The sequence below is a fragment of the Drosophila mauritiana genome, chromosome X (genome assembly GCF_004382145.1).
Source record: "Drosophila mauritiana strain mau12 chromosome X, ASM438214v1, whole genome shotgun sequence".
Taxonomy (NCBI): domain Eukaryota; kingdom Metazoa; phylum Arthropoda; class Insecta; order Diptera; family Drosophilidae; genus Drosophila; species Drosophila mauritiana.
The window spans coordinates 18,194,439-18,211,325 of NC_046672.1; the positions used below are offsets into that span (position 1 = coordinate 18,194,439).

The 16,887-nt window shown below is 45.4% G+C and overlaps 3 protein-coding genes across 8 annotated transcripts; 2 read left to right on the forward strand and 1 right to left on the reverse strand.

The window, feature by feature from the left end:
• Positions 1-2,285: 2,285 nt before the first annotated feature.
• LOC117146717 (cyclic AMP response element-binding protein B) lies at positions 2,286-12,991 on the forward strand. Of its 6 annotated transcripts, none has more exons than XM_033313144.1 (6): positions 2,286-2,527; positions 7,291-7,692; positions 8,287-8,472; positions 8,546-8,714; positions 10,616-10,753; positions 11,195-12,991. In XM_033313144.1, the coding sequence occupies exons 2-6, from the start codon at positions 7,393-7,395 to the stop codon at positions 11,401-11,403; spliced, it is 1,002 nt and encodes a 333-aa protein (XP_033169035.1). In that variant the 5' UTR covers positions 2,286-2,527; positions 7,291-7,392; the 3' UTR covers positions 11,404-12,991. The 6 variants fall into 6 exon arrangements, with proteins under 6 accessions (XP_033169035.1, XP_033169030.1, XP_033169032.1 ...); XM_033313139.1 differs by having other exon boundaries at positions 2,387-2,527; positions 8,287-8,460; XM_033313143.1 differs by lacking the exon at positions 2,286-2,527 and adding an exon at positions 6,230-6,865.
• A 350-nt stretch (positions 12,992-13,341) lies between these two features.
• On the reverse strand, positions 13,342-15,191 carry LOC117146716 (protein-serine O-palmitoleoyltransferase porcupine). The gene has a single exon (XM_033313138.1). The coding sequence runs from the start codon at positions 15,089-15,091 to the stop codon at positions 13,514-13,516; it is 1,578 nt and encodes a 525-aa protein (XP_033169029.1). The 5' UTR covers positions 15,092-15,191; the 3' UTR covers positions 13,342-13,513.
• A 235-nt stretch (positions 15,192-15,426) lies between these two features.
• On the forward strand, positions 15,427-16,823 carry LOC117147188 (nitric oxide synthase-interacting protein homolog). Its single transcript, XM_033313990.1, has 3 exons — positions 15,427-16,273; positions 16,333-16,441; positions 16,504-16,823. The coding sequence occupies exons 1-3, from the start codon at positions 15,531-15,533 to the stop codon at positions 16,573-16,575; spliced, it is 924 nt and encodes a 307-aa protein (XP_033169881.1). The 5' UTR covers positions 15,427-15,530; the 3' UTR covers positions 16,576-16,823.
• Positions 16,824-16,887: the final 64 nt, after the last annotated feature.

Below are 16,887 nucleotides of genomic sequence, written 5' to 3' on the forward strand. Positions count from 1 at the left end.
AAACTAATTTGTGAATTAGTAAGCACGAAAAAATCGAGAGCTATTATACACTTTCCTGGCTGCTAAAATAATTACGCAAAATATTCCGTGCATATGTATGTTTTTAGTTGTCTAACTTGACTTAACTCAATTGGATGATGAAACATGAACCGCAAATGGCGTAGTGCACAATGCAATTTACTCGACAAGAGTGCAATTATGGTACAATTTTGATGCATATTTAACTAGATTAATTTTGTAATGTAATTATAGGTTAACTTACCGTTGGCTATAATCAATATAACGAAACGGTAAGCGACTCTTTCTTATCATTTCGATTGCAAATGTCCCGCTGAGCCGTCGAGGGTTAAAGTTGTTGGCCAATATCCCGCAAAAGGAGTAAAGGTGTTCTGTATTTTTTTTTTGCTTTGCGGTTCGGTTGGCGGTTTGCTTAACGCTTCCATTCCCATTAAATAAATGCCACAAGCAGATCACAGTTTCAAATCATATTAAATGCTGTGCGGCGACGGGTGAGCGGTGCTTTTGAGTGGATTTCGCCTGTCACTGGCAGGCAACGTGGCGTATACTCGATATGGTCTGCTACCACGTAACGCATACGCCATGTGAGCCACACGCGACAACGAAAACTTTCGCCCCGTCAAGCCTGCACAAGGGGGCGGGGCACTTGGGGATGGGTTATACATACATATGTATGTAAATATGTGCACAGATACCGTGTGATAGAAATTTGGCTGGAGGGGGTGGGGGGTTAGCGAAAAAGGTAAACATTACGCATTCGCAACGTTGGCAAAGTGAAATGTTATCCCCGTTAGCCCGAAGCGATGGCCCAAAAAAGCGGTTTAGGTATTTGGGGGTGAAGGTGAAATCATTCGAAGGCGTGACTTGACCCCAACAACCGAGGATAAAATCTGGGATTCTGGAATATGCTTAAGTTTTGCACGCGCCCATGCACACAAGTGGCGGAAAATAACAGCACTGATGGGGTTTCTCCTTAATTATAATCGAAACTCTTCAAAATAAATTGGTTTAATGTTGGTTGGCAGTAAATCATTTCGATTTACATATTTGACAGTGTATTTTACGTTGTATATTATGCGTAAATGTGTTAGTTCTTTCTCATGAAACATCAGTGATTATAAAACAGAGCAAATGAAATTATTAAAATTTAAGAAGCAAGCTGTTATTTAAGTTAAAATAATCAAATGTCCATATATTCATTTATTTATGATCTTAAATTATGTCGCATATAAGCAGCACATATAAATGCAATTATAAGACATTTAATGTATTGATTTGCACATGAAGCTGAAAAAGGCAATTATACTGTTATAACGGAGAATTTTGGGCAGCCGCTGAGTGATAAAGATGGCGATAACAGATAGCACAATCATCTACTGTCATTCCCTTCCTGCTTGCCATTCTAACGCTCTCTCAGCAAAAGAATCGTCATGGAAACCGGCACCGAAAAGTATGCAGCACTCGCTGCGCCTGCGAGCGACAGAGAGGGCGAGAGGCGCCACTGCGTGTGCGCAAGCGAGTCGGCAAGCAAGCTCTGCTACGCCATAACTGTGCGCTAAGGCGATAACGTCAGCAGCTATCTCGCTCTCGCTTAAGCTATTTAAAAATATTTATGCATGCACTGGTTGTGTGCGTGCGTGTAGGGTGAAGGTGAGTAAAAACAACGACGTCGACTTTGACGTGGCGCAGTGCTCTCTTTGTTGTTGCTGCACAAGAAGCTATTCCAACGGAGTAACAGCAATTACGAAACAATTGTGTGGGTGCGTGAGAGGGAGAGGGAGAGGGCGAGCGGTAAGCCAAAGCAAGGCAACAAGAGGGGAGCGGATAGGGAGAGGAGAGGCGAAGCTCCAAATCATATGCTCGCTCAGCTGGGGCAGCTCTGCCGGCGTCGCTGTTGGTTAGTCAGTCATCATCAGTGCTTTTTAGAGCTACGTAGAGAACAGACGGCCTTCCCAAACACACACAACACACACACAAGCGTGCACACACAAGCACAGAGGCGGCAAAATAGAAAAGGGGAAAACAAAGGCGGCAACAAGAACAACAAAGGTGACGATTCAAAAGCGGCAAATTTTGAGCGCCAAAACCCGAAAGATATACCGCAAAGAGCCACATAGGTTTTTTTTTTCAGTGCTTCAGTGTTTATAATTATAGCTTTTCTGTACAATTTTGAGAGTGTGTGTGCGAGCGTGTAATCAAATACAAATCAGTAAAATAACAAAAATCTTGACGTAATCGCTGAAATGCAAAGCAAACGACACGAAAACGAGCAACAATAACAAAAAGCCATTTGAATTCCTTCTGTGACGGTTTTCGGTTTTTAATTTTTGCAGCTTACGGTCAACGAAAAGAGACGGAGCGAAAACACACTCGTGTGTGGTGTTGTAGTTATTTTACTCACTCTTTTTTTTTGTCGTGTAGTGCCTATGTTTGCCGTTATGCAAAGATTTCATTGTTATTAGTCAGCAAACGTCAACAGGCAGCAACAACAAAGCAACAACCAAAACGGGTAAGCGATAAACACAAATACAGTCAGACCTGGCTAGCACGAATTGTTCACTCATCATTCCATTGCCATATATATAGCTCGATCTTTTATGCCCTCGTTTTCCAAAAAATGTCATAATAATTTGTATGCTATGTTTTTATTAACGTTTCTTGGAAAATCATTCTGCAAAATCATGTGCACTAAATAAAATTATATTGAAAGTTAAATGCTTTCCTCTGATATTTTATAGTTGCGTTGCGAGTTGTACTAGTTATGGAAGTACCACTGTATGCTGAGGGAATGCGAAAGAGCTAGCTAGTGAGAGAGAGAGAACGGTCGCAAGGGGGGGTGGTAGTGGGAGGGCACAAACACTTTCGAGTGCTGATCCTCAGTGAGTGAGAGAGGAAGGGAAAGGGAGAGAGCATGTTTGGAGTGGATGCGGATAACAGCGAGGAGTAATGCAAAATGGACAAAAAATAAGTGGAAAAGGGAGAGAGAGGCGCGGATTATGCTTATCAATGAAATGTTGATGAAAAGCAAAGGGCTGATAAAACAAAACGTTTGCACACAGCAAAAATTGGAAATATTGAAGTTATATTCATACGTTTATCATTGAAAAATAATCCAATTGTTGAAATAGCGAATAGTATTAGAGTGAAACATTTGAATATCCTGTTCTGGTTTGGGAATTTTGACTTCTTGTTTCAACTGAATTTTAGTTCATGAGATATAAATGCTTATTATTTTTATCCAAATTTTTTTTGTGCAGCCCTATTACGCTGACACTGCTATAAAAATCGCTCAGTTATCGGGGCAATCGTAAATAACCGCTGACTAATATGGGGGAATCACTCGGAAAAGGAGAGTAAAAAATTGCGGATAGCGACGTGTTGCTGAACGGCCCTTTCCACGAATTCCTCCTAATCTTGCACACTTAGAGAGCTCAACTGGTTGGGGCCGTCGTGCATAATTATCCGGCAACTACGCCGACATGATAACACAAGCTCCCATTCCAGCTGATAGCGCGCACTGAAAGAAAAACTAGCTGGGTTTTATTGAATGAATGAAAATACAATTAAGGGGTTAAAACATCAGATTAGTATCATTGGATTGTTTTGTTTACAAATTCCAAATAAGAGTTAGTTACTCCGATTGCTCACGGTGTAACTGATGGTGCGGTAGCTGGTTAGGTGGGATTCTATCAAAATTGTAGAGTTCCATGATAATCCCGGCGTAATGCCCCCCATTCTTCCCCTGTCTCTGTCGCTCACGCAGACAACACCTGTCGCCCATGGCGCTGTCTCGCTCTTCTCGCCCGCTTTCTTCTGCTCGCTTCTTCTTGTTCTTGGCTTGTTCATGACAAGCAATAACTGTTGTGGCTCTTTTCTTCGCCTTTTTTTTCGTATTGCACATTCATTTAAGTTTTAATTAATTCAGCCAAGCAAACAGCGTTAGAAAGAACGAGGTGCCGCAGGGCGAAGTGGGGGGTGTTGGGGGAGGGGGGTGTCTTAAAGGAGACAGAGATTCACCAACACGTTCGCAGAAGACAAGCCAGCACAAACACAAATACAGACTCAGATTCACATTCACATTCAGATTCAAACACCAGCGCAGTGGAAACGAGTAAAAATAAATAATGCTGACGTCAATTTTGCGTACGCCAATACACAGTGCAAAAACAGGGGGGGGGGGGGGGGGGGGGGGGGAGGTGAATGGGTCGGCGAACGGGGTGCGGCCAGAGCAAATCGAATGCCAAAAGCAAAATGCAAAATGCAAACTGATTGGAATTGATTGAAATGCAACAGCAACAACGCTGAGCTTTCTGCTAATGTCGAAAAGCAACAACTATTTGAAACGAAATAACACCGCAGCTTAAGTACCCTCATCCTTTGAAGGATAATAGTTTCGACAATCATTACCTCGTTACAAGCAAAGCAAACGCGTAACAGCCAACATGTCGTATGAGCGATATTAATATGTTTATACTACAGACTTTATTAGCTTCACAAAGGAAGGTGTTTTTATTGGTTTATCAGTTTGTTCGAAATTCTATTCCAACTTTTTATGGGGGAATTTTTTTAAAGTTTTTTTAATCGTTTCTTGTTTAATTTTGTTGATTTTATCTCAAGAGCAAGAAAAGGCGGTTTGCCCAATATAAATATTTAAGCAACTATAAATCCAAGATAAAGTTAATAGAAACGACATTTCTTATTTCATTAATCATAGTTGGGCAAATTGCGCTTTATTTGGTTATAATTATTAATTAAATAAACTAATAGCTTAGAAACCAATTTTCATTGATGAAGCAGTATTAACTTAAAATTAACAGCTTTGATTGTGTTGTTTATAGTTTGAATTTATATATGAAACTTTAAATTTAGGTTTAAATAATTTTGATACATTTCAAATTAATTTGAATGGAAATTGATCTTCATTTCTTTCTGTGTAGGCGTTTTGGTTTGGTATGCAAGTCCGTTTGAACAGCCAAATCAAATCCGCATATTTCAGCCAATTTATGGTCGGGCTCTCAACGGCTATTGTGCTGACCGCAGGTGTACTCAGTACATATGTATATGTATATATGTATGTATATATACAGATATATATTAGAAGTGTAATATGGGAGCCGTATTTGCAATTCCTTTCTGCGGCCACCGGGCAAACTTCATTAGCCAGTGATGTCAGCCGGGCGCGGAGGTAAAGCGGATTTGGACAGTGAGTCAGTCCACGAGGTCGGTGGTTCAGACAGTCCGGCGTTTGGGGTCCACAATCGTTAGGGGGGGGAGGGGGTGGGTGGCGAAGGGGTTTGGGGGCGTTTGAGGGTTCGTGCGACGTCGTAATTAATGGCAATTATTATGTCACTCAAAGGGAAGTCGATTGAAAAAGCAGCCTAAATAATGCAAATGGAATTGGAAATTATAATTCAGAGGGAAATTAAACGGGGGCACAGTCATTGCACTAATTAACTATTTATTGTGAGCCGTTGCAGGCCTCAAATAATCTCGGGTCTGTTTTAAAGGCTTTAAGGTTTTTACGACTCAAACTTTCCGCCAAGTTTTCGCGCGATGACGTCATGGCCAGCTCATGTAGCCAATAGTTATTCGGCTGTAAAGTAATTAGCCGCGAACATCATTTAGGCTAATTGTTTTTTGCACTTATGTGAACAGGCTGTTTTTAGTGTTAGCGAAATAAAAAAAGAGCAACAATTTTCTTCCATGACCAAAGTTTCTAGTTTTTAGGCGCGCTAAAATCCGCGGTTCTATAAACTATTATGAAAAAGTAGTTATTTTGCGATTGCTAATTGTTTGTTTTTTGTGCTAGTTGTTGAACACCTCTTAGTGTTGAATTAATGGAATAACAATATAATTAGTGATTTATTAAACGGCAAACAATGGATTTAATTTTGGTTGCAAATGGAAAATTTAGATATGAAGTTAAAGTAATTCATGTGCTTGTAGAATTAGAAATAAAACCGATGAAAATTGATTTACAACCTTTTTCTAAGTATTAAAAACTTAAAAAAAAACCCATAATAAACTGAAGTTTTAAAAGTTCGCGCAGTTTTAGCCAAGCTCCGCACCACGAAGTTAGCCAAGTTTTCAACCAATTCGGTAGTGTGGTCACACTTTTCGAACAGTTTTCTGTGAAACGACCGATGTGTGACATCGATATCAAGCAAAACATCGAAACACAGAGCCCCAAAACATCGCTGCTGGATGCATCGATGTTATTTTACATCACTAGGCGAGCGAGCCAGCAATAAGCGAACGATTTTTGCGCAAAAACGGTCTTTATCAATAAATCGCTGCGCACGATCGCTTTGGCCGCGGAAAACGCGTACATTCTCGTTCGAAAGCCGCCAAGCCAGCGACTTTGCCGCCAAAAGAAACGCGTTTCGGTGCTGCAAATAGAAAAAAGAACGTAAGCAACGATAACAACAGGCAGCGAGAGCGAGCGAGAACGGGAGAGAGAGAGAGAGCGAGAGAGTGTTGTGTGTGTGCGTGCTGCCAACTTGTCGCACCAATTCGCTGCTGTGCTTAAGTGTGCGTGTGTGTTCTGTGGGGTTCTCCCAAAAAGAGCAAACAAATACGAAACCTTTGCGCGATGCCCCATTCGAAACGTATCTGAAGTTTTAGGGTTCGAACTTCGATTCGCTTACTCTGCTGTTTTGTACATAAATATTTATTTGGCTGGCCACCGCGACTTTTCAACAAGTTGCCAGCGCAGCGTGCAACGCGCGTACACACACACACACACGCGCAGAAAGGAGTGAGTGAGAGAGTGGCGGAAAGAGAGCGAGCAACGGCAACAACAACAAAAGCCTCTCCGCAGCAACGTTTTTAGTGATGTCATCAGAAAGTAAGTTGATTTTTTCGCTGTGTGCTGTGTGTTTTTCTGTTTTTTTTTGTTGCCTCTTGGCACACACACAAACACACACGCACACAAGCGCGCGCAACGTTGTCATGACGTCATTCAACCGAAATACTCACGACACGGTGTTGTTGTTATTGTTGCTGTTGTTGTTGTTTTCCTTTGGGGGAACTTGAGTTCCATCAGTCAGCAATCGGCAGCACAGCCACAATATAATCATCGTCATCACAACGCACACTCGTCATCGGCCCAAAACAAAAACGAGCCCATGCCAATCCCGCCCAGAAACAGAAACTGAAACTTAAACTGAAACGGATTCCAATCTGAATCGGTATCAGAATCTGGATGACAAATTGATGAAGCGTAAAACTGACAGCGTAATCCAAAAGCAATCCAATCCAATCCCATTGTAGAAACGTCTTCAAGCTGGCCAAATTGAAGCGGAAACGGTAGCCAAACTGAAGCACTTGTCGGAGAGCGTCTCGGTGCTGCTGAAGATCGCCAGGATCGGCAACATGGACAACAGCATCGTCGAGGAGAACGGCAACTCGTCGGCGGCATCGGGCTCCAATGACGTGGTCGATGTCGTTGCCCAACAGGCGGCGGCAGCGGTGGGCGGCGGTGGTGGAGGCGGCGGAGGAGGAGGAGGCGGCGGTAACCCCCAGCAGCAACAGAACCCACAAAGTACAACGGCCGGCGGTCCAACGGGCGCGACGAACAACGCCCAGGGAGGCGGAGTGTCCTCCGTGCTGACCACCACCGCCAACTGCAACATACAATACCCCATCCAGGCGCTGGCGCAGCACGGACTGCAGGTGAGCATTCGGGGAGCAGGTGCACGGTGTCAACTGTCGAGTGTCAGGTGTCACGGATCCCAGCCCGAAGTGGCTACCAAGGATTTCAGTGCAGAAGCACTTCAAAGCCTCCTTTGGTATGGGAACTGAGTGTAGATAGGTATAGATAATACCGTGAAGAAGGCAGTTTAATGTTCTTTAACTATTATCAAACTATAAGTTCTATGCTGTTTATTATAAAGTTGTACAGATTACGCATTCATCATTTTCCAATCATTTCAATACAGTTCTGTTTCCACATCCCTAATCGATTTCGTTTACCAATGTACATATGTATTAAATTAAATGGTTCATGACTATATAGACTACATACTACATATATTAACTTCATGATAGTTAAGCTCACAGAAAAAAGATCGCCATATAGATGTTGTTAGGATGTCGACTATACTTACACATCCATAGGACTTTTAATTATATTCATTAGAATATCGAGAACTTGCGATGTTTGTTAGTTACACTATACAGCCTACAAAACTCGCGATGTCAGTCCCGTTGAGGGCAATAAACCTGACCAGCGAGCGTTTCTAACGTTGTGACCTTCTATACCCCCAGGTGCAGTCCGTGATACAGGCCAATCCCTCGGGAGTCATACAGACAGCAGCTGGAACCCAGCAGCAGCAGCAGCAACAGGCGCTGGCCGCCGCCACAGCGATGCAGAAGGTGGTCTACGTGGCCAAGCCGCCGAATTCGACGGTCATCCACACGACACCTGGCAATGCAGTGCAAGTGCGTAACAAAGTGCGTAGAACGGGGAGCATGGAGCACCCGCCGAACCGAACTCTACTAATGAACTCGATCACCTCGCACACAGATCCCTCCAACCTTTCCGTGTAAGATCAAGCCCGAACCGAACACGCAGCACCCGGAGGACAGCGACGAGAGTCTGTCGGACGACGATTCCCAGCACCACCGCAGCGAGCTGACGCGACGGCCGTCGTACAATAAGATCTTCACCGAGATCAGCGGTCCGGACATGAGCGGTAAATCCGGGGGACGATCTCTCCACCAGTCACACACCCACTCGAACACATCTCTGTCGCTCTTTAAACCACCACATCGCCTAACAATCCAATGCATCGTCGAGCTGATCGCCCCTCATCGTTCATTCCACGATGCACTTGCGCCTGGCAATCTTTCGACCATTCCCCCCAGCCACTCCCATAACGCTGGGGAATCGGTCAGTCCATTACACACCATTCATTCTCAGTGTTTGTAACCCCATGATCACCTTTCCCGTTCATCTTGTACAGTAGCGGTTGGCTAAGTAACACTGTTAACACTCGTTGTAGTGCGCTTTAGCAAATGATCCATATCAAAATCATTAGATGAGAGGAATGTACTGTAATATTATACTCGTGCCACAAAAAGTGCATTAGATAGTCCAAGTTGCTCATTGGATCCTCATGAAATCGATATTGTAAACATACAGAAGGTAAACATTTGCAACATTCATTAGGTTGCTATTGCTTATAAGGCAATACAAGGTTCTCAAAGTGCAATAAGATTCCCTAGCCAAGCTGAAAAGTAACGAAAATAAGCTGTAGACAGAATAAAAAAACATTAAATATACATTTTCGAAGCTCTTCATTGTTTATAGCTACTTGAAACTATCCTAACAATTTCAAGCAGAACAGAATTGAGGGTAGCATATTTCCTTGAGCCTTGCATATGTTACACAGTTTCTTAAAAATATATGGAAACAGACGAAAGAGGTAGAAACTAATGGAACATTGAGTGTTTTTGTTTGGATCTCAACTGTATTTGTACATACAACGCATAGATTGTGAAGGACTGCCAGCCGTGTGTCCTTTGTACACCATTAGGAATGCCATTTAGGGCAGCCGTACAAGCGGGAACCCCGCCCCCTTTCCACCACCCTCATTATCATTTAGTTGATGTTGTTGTTGGTGTTGCTTTAACGAAGTGAAAATAACGAAAGAAAAACAAAAGGCCGGAAAACTTGGCCCGAGAATGGGCAGAAAAAGAGGACGCGTTGTAGAGATTCCACGGTTTTCCCAATTCTCTCCTGTAAATAAACCTCTCACTCGCACACACACACTCGTGCACTCATTCACCAACTCGCACACACACACACACACATGTACATATACAGGGAGGGAAGACAGCAAGTACAGAGGTGGTCAAAAGTATTTACACAACGAGCTTTTTTTTCAATTAGTTGACAATTGAAAAAAAAGCTCGTTGTGTAAATACTTTTGACCACCTCTGTATAATGATTAATATTTACAATAATTTAAGCATTTGAACTATTGCTGCTGTCTTCTTCCCCACCTTTCTCTATCTCTCTCTCCATCGCCCTCCCCTCTCTCTCTTTCGCTGCCTCTCTGTCGTTGTTGTTGCTGTAATCGCTGTTGTTGTTGTTGTTGTTGCCGTTGTTACACACACAACCCATTATGCCAAATATTAAATAGTAATGAAGAAGTACAAGCAAACGTCTCACCTAACAGTACTTTAACCGTTAATCAAAAGCTTTTCTCCACTCTCTTTGACTAACCAATCTACCTATCTCGCTCGCTCGCTCGCCGTTCTCGCTCGCACACACCACTCAAGTTCATAAACCAATCAACAAAAAAAAAACCAATCCGAATTTTCAAAATCTTCCAATTGAAAACTGAAAAATGGAAAATATGTTTTCTTATAATTTTTTATTGTTGTTTTTTTTTCATTGTTTTCTTTTCGAACGCCTTCCTCCACCCAATCCAAAAAAAAAAAAAAAAAACGATATATAAAATTCAATAATGTCCTGAACAACAACTGCAACAACAACAACAAATCAACAACAACAAACGACAATCAAAACCCCAAACCGAATTCGAATCGGAATCGAAATCGAATCAAATCGAATCGAACCCCATCCCAGGCGCATCGCTTCCCATGTCCGACGGCGTGCTCAATTCCCAGCTGGCGGGGACCGGAGCGGGGGGCAATGCGGCGAACAGCTCCCTGATGCAGTTGGATCCCACGTACTACCTGTCCAATCGGATGTCCTACAACACCAGTAATAGCCTCGCTCCAAAAACTAGCTTTTACTTGCGACTTGGCAGGACACTCGTAAATCGAACTGGAATCGAGGGTCTATCAACTTGAAGTTATCGAGTTATCGAGCTGAATGTAGGCGATGAATCAGCGTCCATGGAACTGCTTCATCGCCTACCTGCAGCATATGAACTCAAATGCTTGTAATTGATCACTTTGATAATGATTCATTCATGCTGGCATTATTTTCGTTTATATTCAAATTGTTTAGTTGAACATGATGATATGTGTTCAATCATTTTTGCATGCAATTTGTGTTGACATCAAAGTGAAACCAAATCCAAACCATCATCCGACTATGAAATCCAGTTCAGTTCGAGTTACAGAGAGTTCCGCTTTGGGAGATGTGCACAAATTGCTGACTGACTGATCATCCAATCCTTAATCCTTTTTTCATTTGCAGACAACAGCGGGATAGCGGAGGATCAGACCCGCAAGCGCGAGATCCGGCTGCAGAAGAACAGGGAGGCGGCGCGGGAGTGCCGGCGCAAGAAGAAGGAGTACATCAAGTGCCTGGAGAATCGAGTGGCGGTGCTAGAGAACCAAAACAAAGCGCTCATCGAGGAGCTGAAGTCGCTCAAGGAGCTCTACTGTCAGACCAAGAACGATTGAATGTGGGCGGGGCTCTGGCGCCGCCTGCGCCTCCGCCTCCAGTTACGGCTACGGTTACGGATACGGCAACGGACACGGTTACGGTTACGGCGACCACTGCGCTCCGCTTCGCTCCGTTCTGTTTCGTTCTGTTCTGGACAACGATGGTGGATCGATCCTCGCCGCTGGCCGGCGGCCGCATATCATGATATCTATACGCATGGGATGCTGCATGTGGTAGCGTGTACATTAAGTGTGGGAATCGTGTTGTTGTTGTTGTTGGGAAGCAGGCGGACCGAACCGAACCGGGCCGGACCTAACCGAACCGAACCGGATGGAACGGACAGAGGGTCTATCTGCCGGACACACAATGTAATTATGATTGTAATTTAAAGATGTAATATTACGTTTATGATTTAGTTTACGCCCTAGTTTACTCGCTAACTTAACGATACTGCAGTTTACCTACGAACCTGTGTTTCCGTAACCTAAGACCTTTCACCACACCCCCGCATGCACACCTACCTATTGTAATTAAATCTTTTGTTTTACCTAATTCGTAATCGATGCAGGACGTGCGTGTCTAGCGAAAGTGTTTTTCCTTAGCGAATTGTTGTTGTGCCCATAGGTCAGGATATAGTCAACCAGCAGGCCCAATCCCCCCGAGCCGCAGACCCGCAGGGATGTGCAGATAGGAGGTATCGTATCCTTCCTAGATGGGTTTTCTGAGCCTCCCCAATTAAAATTGTTCAAAAGTCGCTAGTTTCACTTGATTTACATATGTGTGTGCGTGTGTGTAGTATGTATATATGCGTGTGTGCCGGCCAATTGTATCTGTAGGATAAGTCTTAGATCGAATGGATTGTCTGGGATTTGGGCATGGAGTTAAATATTCAAACACTTTGTTACGTAATTTTAAACGAACCCTCTCTGTTCCCAAAGAACCTGGTTAAGCACACACAATTCTGCACACTACCGTGAATCCAGCTCGGGAATCGGAAAGGAGCGATCTTGGCCGGAACACACGCGTGGCTACAGATTTATATATCTATATGCATATATATAGATGGCAAACACTCTCGTTATCTCTTGTGATCGACTCAGTTGTTGTTATGAAATGGTAGGAAACAGACGAAGGGACGGACAAATACGATAAATTAATGATGAATTCGGGGACAGAAGATCGAACTTTTTTATCTAGCGTAGCGCAACGGAAACAATGTCAAAATGAAGCACCGGAAACGGAAATAAAACCATAAGAAACCCTGTACGTATATCGCTCTATTTTTGATGTCCGAATCCAAATTTCCGCAAACGAGGAAAGCAGAGTAAACAAATAGAAAACTAAAAACCGAAACAGAAGCAAAATTGAAAAAAAAAGAAAGGCAAGTTTGGAGGAGATCAGCTCTTTTTGGCCAAGTCAGAGAAGGGGGAACGCTGAAAAAAGGGCAAATGAAACCAACAAAAGTTGCATTCAACAAAGTAAATAAATATTTTTATTGTCATTGCATAATTCTTAAGCTAGTACTTTTAATAACTAAATCGTAAGCGCGGAAAAACAAAGTAAATGAAAACACAAACGATAGGCCACAGCCCGATAAAAAAAAAAGAAAAGGATTCATAATAAATCGCGTGCCGAAACTAAAAGGATGGCAAATACAAACGCAGGTGGAACGCAAGCGAAAAATCTGTAGAAATTACAATATTGTTATAAATATTTGTCTCAATGAGAAAACAAACAAACGAAAACAACCAACAAACAAACAAACAAAAGCAAAACAAACCAACAACAAAGAAAATATACATTAAAAAATCAATAAAAAATATTTGAACAAATCCGTATGCATTTTCATGAGGAGGATGTTGGTTTTGGGGATCGGAAAATCGTTTGTTCCAGTTGCCCAGGAGTGTTATCCCTTCAGCTGGAAGTTGAGAGGAACCCAAATTGAAGCGCGTCACTTCGTCCGTTTCACAGAATGCTTTAATATTAAGTACTCACACAGCACGAAGACTACAAGATACGAATATAGATACAAGATACAAAAAGTACAAGCGTATGCGCTTGGGATTACAATTATAAATACGTGTAGATCAGTCATAGCGAGTATTTGCCGGCAGGATCCTGCGGAGTCTACGAGATGAACAGGTAAAGGACGAAGGTGCCCAAGCCGATGTAGTGGCTGAGATAGCCAGCCTGCTGCCAGTGCCACAGAAAGGAGTCGCCATCCTCGCCGACCTCCAGGCCATCGCCCAGCAGCACGACGCCCAGATAGGCCAGGTGGAAGATGGCCAGCGCCGTGAATGCCAGATTGGTGAGCCTCACCAGCCAGTAGGACAGGGAGTTCAATCGCCGTTTGCTGGGGCAGTGGCTATACCGACATCGCTCCTTGCCCGGACACAGATTGGCAGTGACGCAGGCGTTCAGGAGGCTGGCGAGCTGCCGCCTGAGCAGCGATTCACCCTCGGCCAGGAGCGCCAGCGAGATGAGCACCAGGTAGATGCGCAGATCCATGCCGTGCAGCAGGCTGGACACCAGATAGGTGCAGAGCACGGCCAGCAGGGTGCGTCCCCTCGAGCTGGACGCGGTGGGCTTGCAGGGCGCGTAGATGTACCGCTTGAGCCACTCGTGCATGGGAATGTTCCAGCTCCGGACCAATGAGCTGATCGAGCGCGGCCACTCGATGCGCCAGGGCTGCGAGATCAGCGGACCCAGCATGTCCGACTCCTTGGTGGCACCGTCCAGTCGCTGATCGGAGGCCACCAGCAGCGCCTGCGCCATGATGCCCACAAAGTAGTGGCTGCTGCGCACACTCAGTGCGTCCCAGTACATGACCAGGAAGTGCGAGCTGTCCCCGAAGAAGTCACTCAGCGCCGGAGCCAGGCAATTGGACACGGTCACGGCCAGCACGCAGAACACCACGTTGGGCAAGAGGCGACGCAGGCTGACCAGACAGCTGTTCCGGGGCACCAGGCAGTCCATGTAGCAGCCGAAGCTCACCCAGGGCCCCAAGGCGCAGGTGGCCGGACTGTAGATGTAGCCCAGGTAGGCAAACGGACCCGGTATCCTCGCCTGCAGCTGCCCACTGGCGGTCAGGTCGAAGCCCAGCGAGATGAGCTTCATATTGACCACCATCTGGATGCCGCGCAGCTGTGGCCAATCACTGCGCCGCCGCCAAATGAGCAGTTCGTACAGGAACTGGCTGCCCACGGTTAGCACGGCCAGAACTTGAGCTCCTCTTCGCCCCAGCCGCAGCAGCTGGAGCAGCAGATAGCCCACGGCGGCCAGCAGGAGCAGTAGGAGCAGTCGGTAGCCCACAGTTAACTGCAGTATAATCAAGCCGCAGGCGAAGTGGAACAAGTGCAGCGGTGCCAGGCTGGTGAGGCGTCTCCGCTGCGAGTAGAGGAGGCACAGCAGGCGGCACAGGAGGCAAAGGAGCAGCATGGGCGCCACATACTGCATGACCTGCAGCACAGATGGCTGCACGCAACTCTGCATGCTCTCGAGGAGTCGCCCGGCCAGCTCCAGGACTCCGTGTCCATCTACCACCAGCTCCTCCATCTCATCCTCCCCGCCGAAATAGTAGTCATCCTCGCTGTTCGGCTGCCCAAACCTGTGGTCCAAGCTGCCGGCCGTCTCCACGTCGTCATCCTCCTCCTCCTCGTCCAGATCAATGTAGTCCGATTCCTCCTCGAAGTACTGGTAGTCCATCGCCGGCCGCCCAAAGCCAATCCAATACAATCCGGGGGAATCAAGGAAAAACCCGGAAATCCGAGGACTTGGAATTATTTGCAAAGAATATACCGCGCAATATACCAAAAATACCAAATCGATGGCTTTAAACCTTTAGCTAGTTTATAGCTAAGCTGAAAATACCAGTAGCTTAAACAGTTTTAAAAACAATAATAAGAAACAAATTAATTTAATGTGTAAAAATACTTGTTTGGTGCACCAAGTGAAGAAACAGTTTTGTAACAGCTTATGGCAATCGTTGTTATTATCGGCTGTTGAATTGACAGATTCCAAAGGATTATCATTGCGTCTCAGCTTATTTAGCGATCAAGATACGGTCACACTTGAGGCAGTAAATAAACTATTTTAAGCAGTTTATTTACATTTTTCGCAGCCAAATCCAGGAAACTCCCTTGAAATGACTCGCCACGCACGTAACTGCACGGCCGGAGCCGTGTACACCTACAACGAGAAGAAACGTGACGCGGCGGAGTCCGGCTACGGCACAAATGCCCAGCGCCTGGGCAAGGATTCGGTGAAATCCTTCGACTGCTGCTCCCTGACGCTGCAGCCATGTCGCAGGCCAGTGATCACCAAGGATGGCTATCTGTTCGACAAGGAGGCCATCCTGCAGTACATAGTGACCAAGAAGAACGAGTACAGCCGCCGGCTGAAGGAGTACGAGCGTCTGCGGCGCGCGGAGGAGGATAAACTGAGCCAGGAGGCCAACAGCAAGCAGCAGGCGCGCATGGAGCGCTTCGTCAATGCCGAGAAGCCAGCGATGACGCCCGCCCACTCCTCGGCCGCTGCCAGCGAGAAGCCGTCGACCTCTTTCGCCGCTGCTGCCGCTTCATCTGCATCCTCGTCCGCATCCTCGATTTCCAACATGACCAACGGGCACGAGAAGAAGCTGCCCAGCTTTTGGCTGCCCTCTGAGTGCCCCAATGCTGGGTTGTCCAAGGCCCAGAAGCCCGACGCCACCATCTACTGCCCGGTGTCGCAGAAACCGCTGCGCGTCAAGGATCTGATTGATGTGAAGTTCACGCTGCTCAAGGACGGCGACACGAAGCGCTCGCTGATTGCCAAGGAGGCGCGCTACATGTGCCCCATTACCCACGACGCGCTCAGCAACGCGGTGCCCTGCGCTGTGCTGCGTCCCACGTGAGTGCTCGCTGGGATTTCGTCTTGAAAACCCTTTAATACTTACCTCTTCACTACAGTGGCGATGTGGTGACCATGGAGTGCGTGGAGCGGCTGATCAGAAAGGACATGATCCATCCGCTCACGGATCGCAAGCTGAAGGAAAAGGACATCATTCCCCTGCAGCGAGTAAGTGCATCGCGAGCTGCACAACTTTCCTGCATTGCTACTATTTCTCGACTATTTCACAGGGCGGCACTGGCTACGCAACGACGAACGACAACCTCCAGGCCAAGGAAAAACGGCCCATGCTCCAGGCCTAAGACGAATTTACCCAGCCGCCAGCTACTTAGGAACACTTCAATAGAAATGTAATCATTTTAGCCCTAGCTAGGTTAAACAATCAATTATTTCCTCAGATTTTAAAACAATTGTTTATCATAACTTATACAAGACTTGGCCATTTTATCTGTTCCAATTCTACATTTTCGTTTATTGCAAGAGGAAGTACAAACATACTTATTGTTAAATAGGAAAAGCAAAATAAATCCACTGATACTCGTACCATGCAGCCAATACTGGTTATTCCGAATTAAAGGATTCCGAATTTGGATTCCTAAACAAATAGCCCCGTC

Excerpts from the sequence above, each read along its gene's own strand:
- LOC117146716 (XM_033313138.1), bottom strand. The coding sequence starts at position 15,091 with ATGGACTACCAGTACTTCGAGGAGGAATCGGACTACATTGATCTGGAC.
- LOC117147188 (XM_033313990.1), top strand. The coding sequence starts at position 15,531 with ATGACTCGCCACGCACGTAACTGCACGGCCGGAGCCGTGTACACCTAC. Across the intron at positions 16,274-16,332 it reads TGCGCTGTGCTGCGTCCCAC|TGGCGATGTGGTGACCATGG; the intron begins GTGAGTGCTCGC and ends TCTTCACTACAG. Across the intron at positions 16,442-16,503 it reads ACATCATTCCCCTGCAGCGA|GGCGGCACTGGCTACGCAAC; the intron begins GTAAGTGCATCG and ends ACTATTTCACAG.
- LOC117146717 (XM_033313144.1), top strand. The coding sequence starts at position 7,393 with ATGGACAACAGCATCGTCGAGGAGAACGGCAACTCGTCGGCGGCATCG. Across the intron at positions 7,693-8,286 it reads TGGCGCAGCACGGACTGCAG|GTGCAGTCCGTGATACAGGC; the intron begins GTGAGCATTCGG and ends CTATACCCCCAG. Across the intron at positions 10,754-11,194 it reads TCGGATGTCCTACAACACCA|ACAACAGCGGGATAGCGGAG; the intron begins GTAATAGCCTCG and ends TTTCATTTGCAG.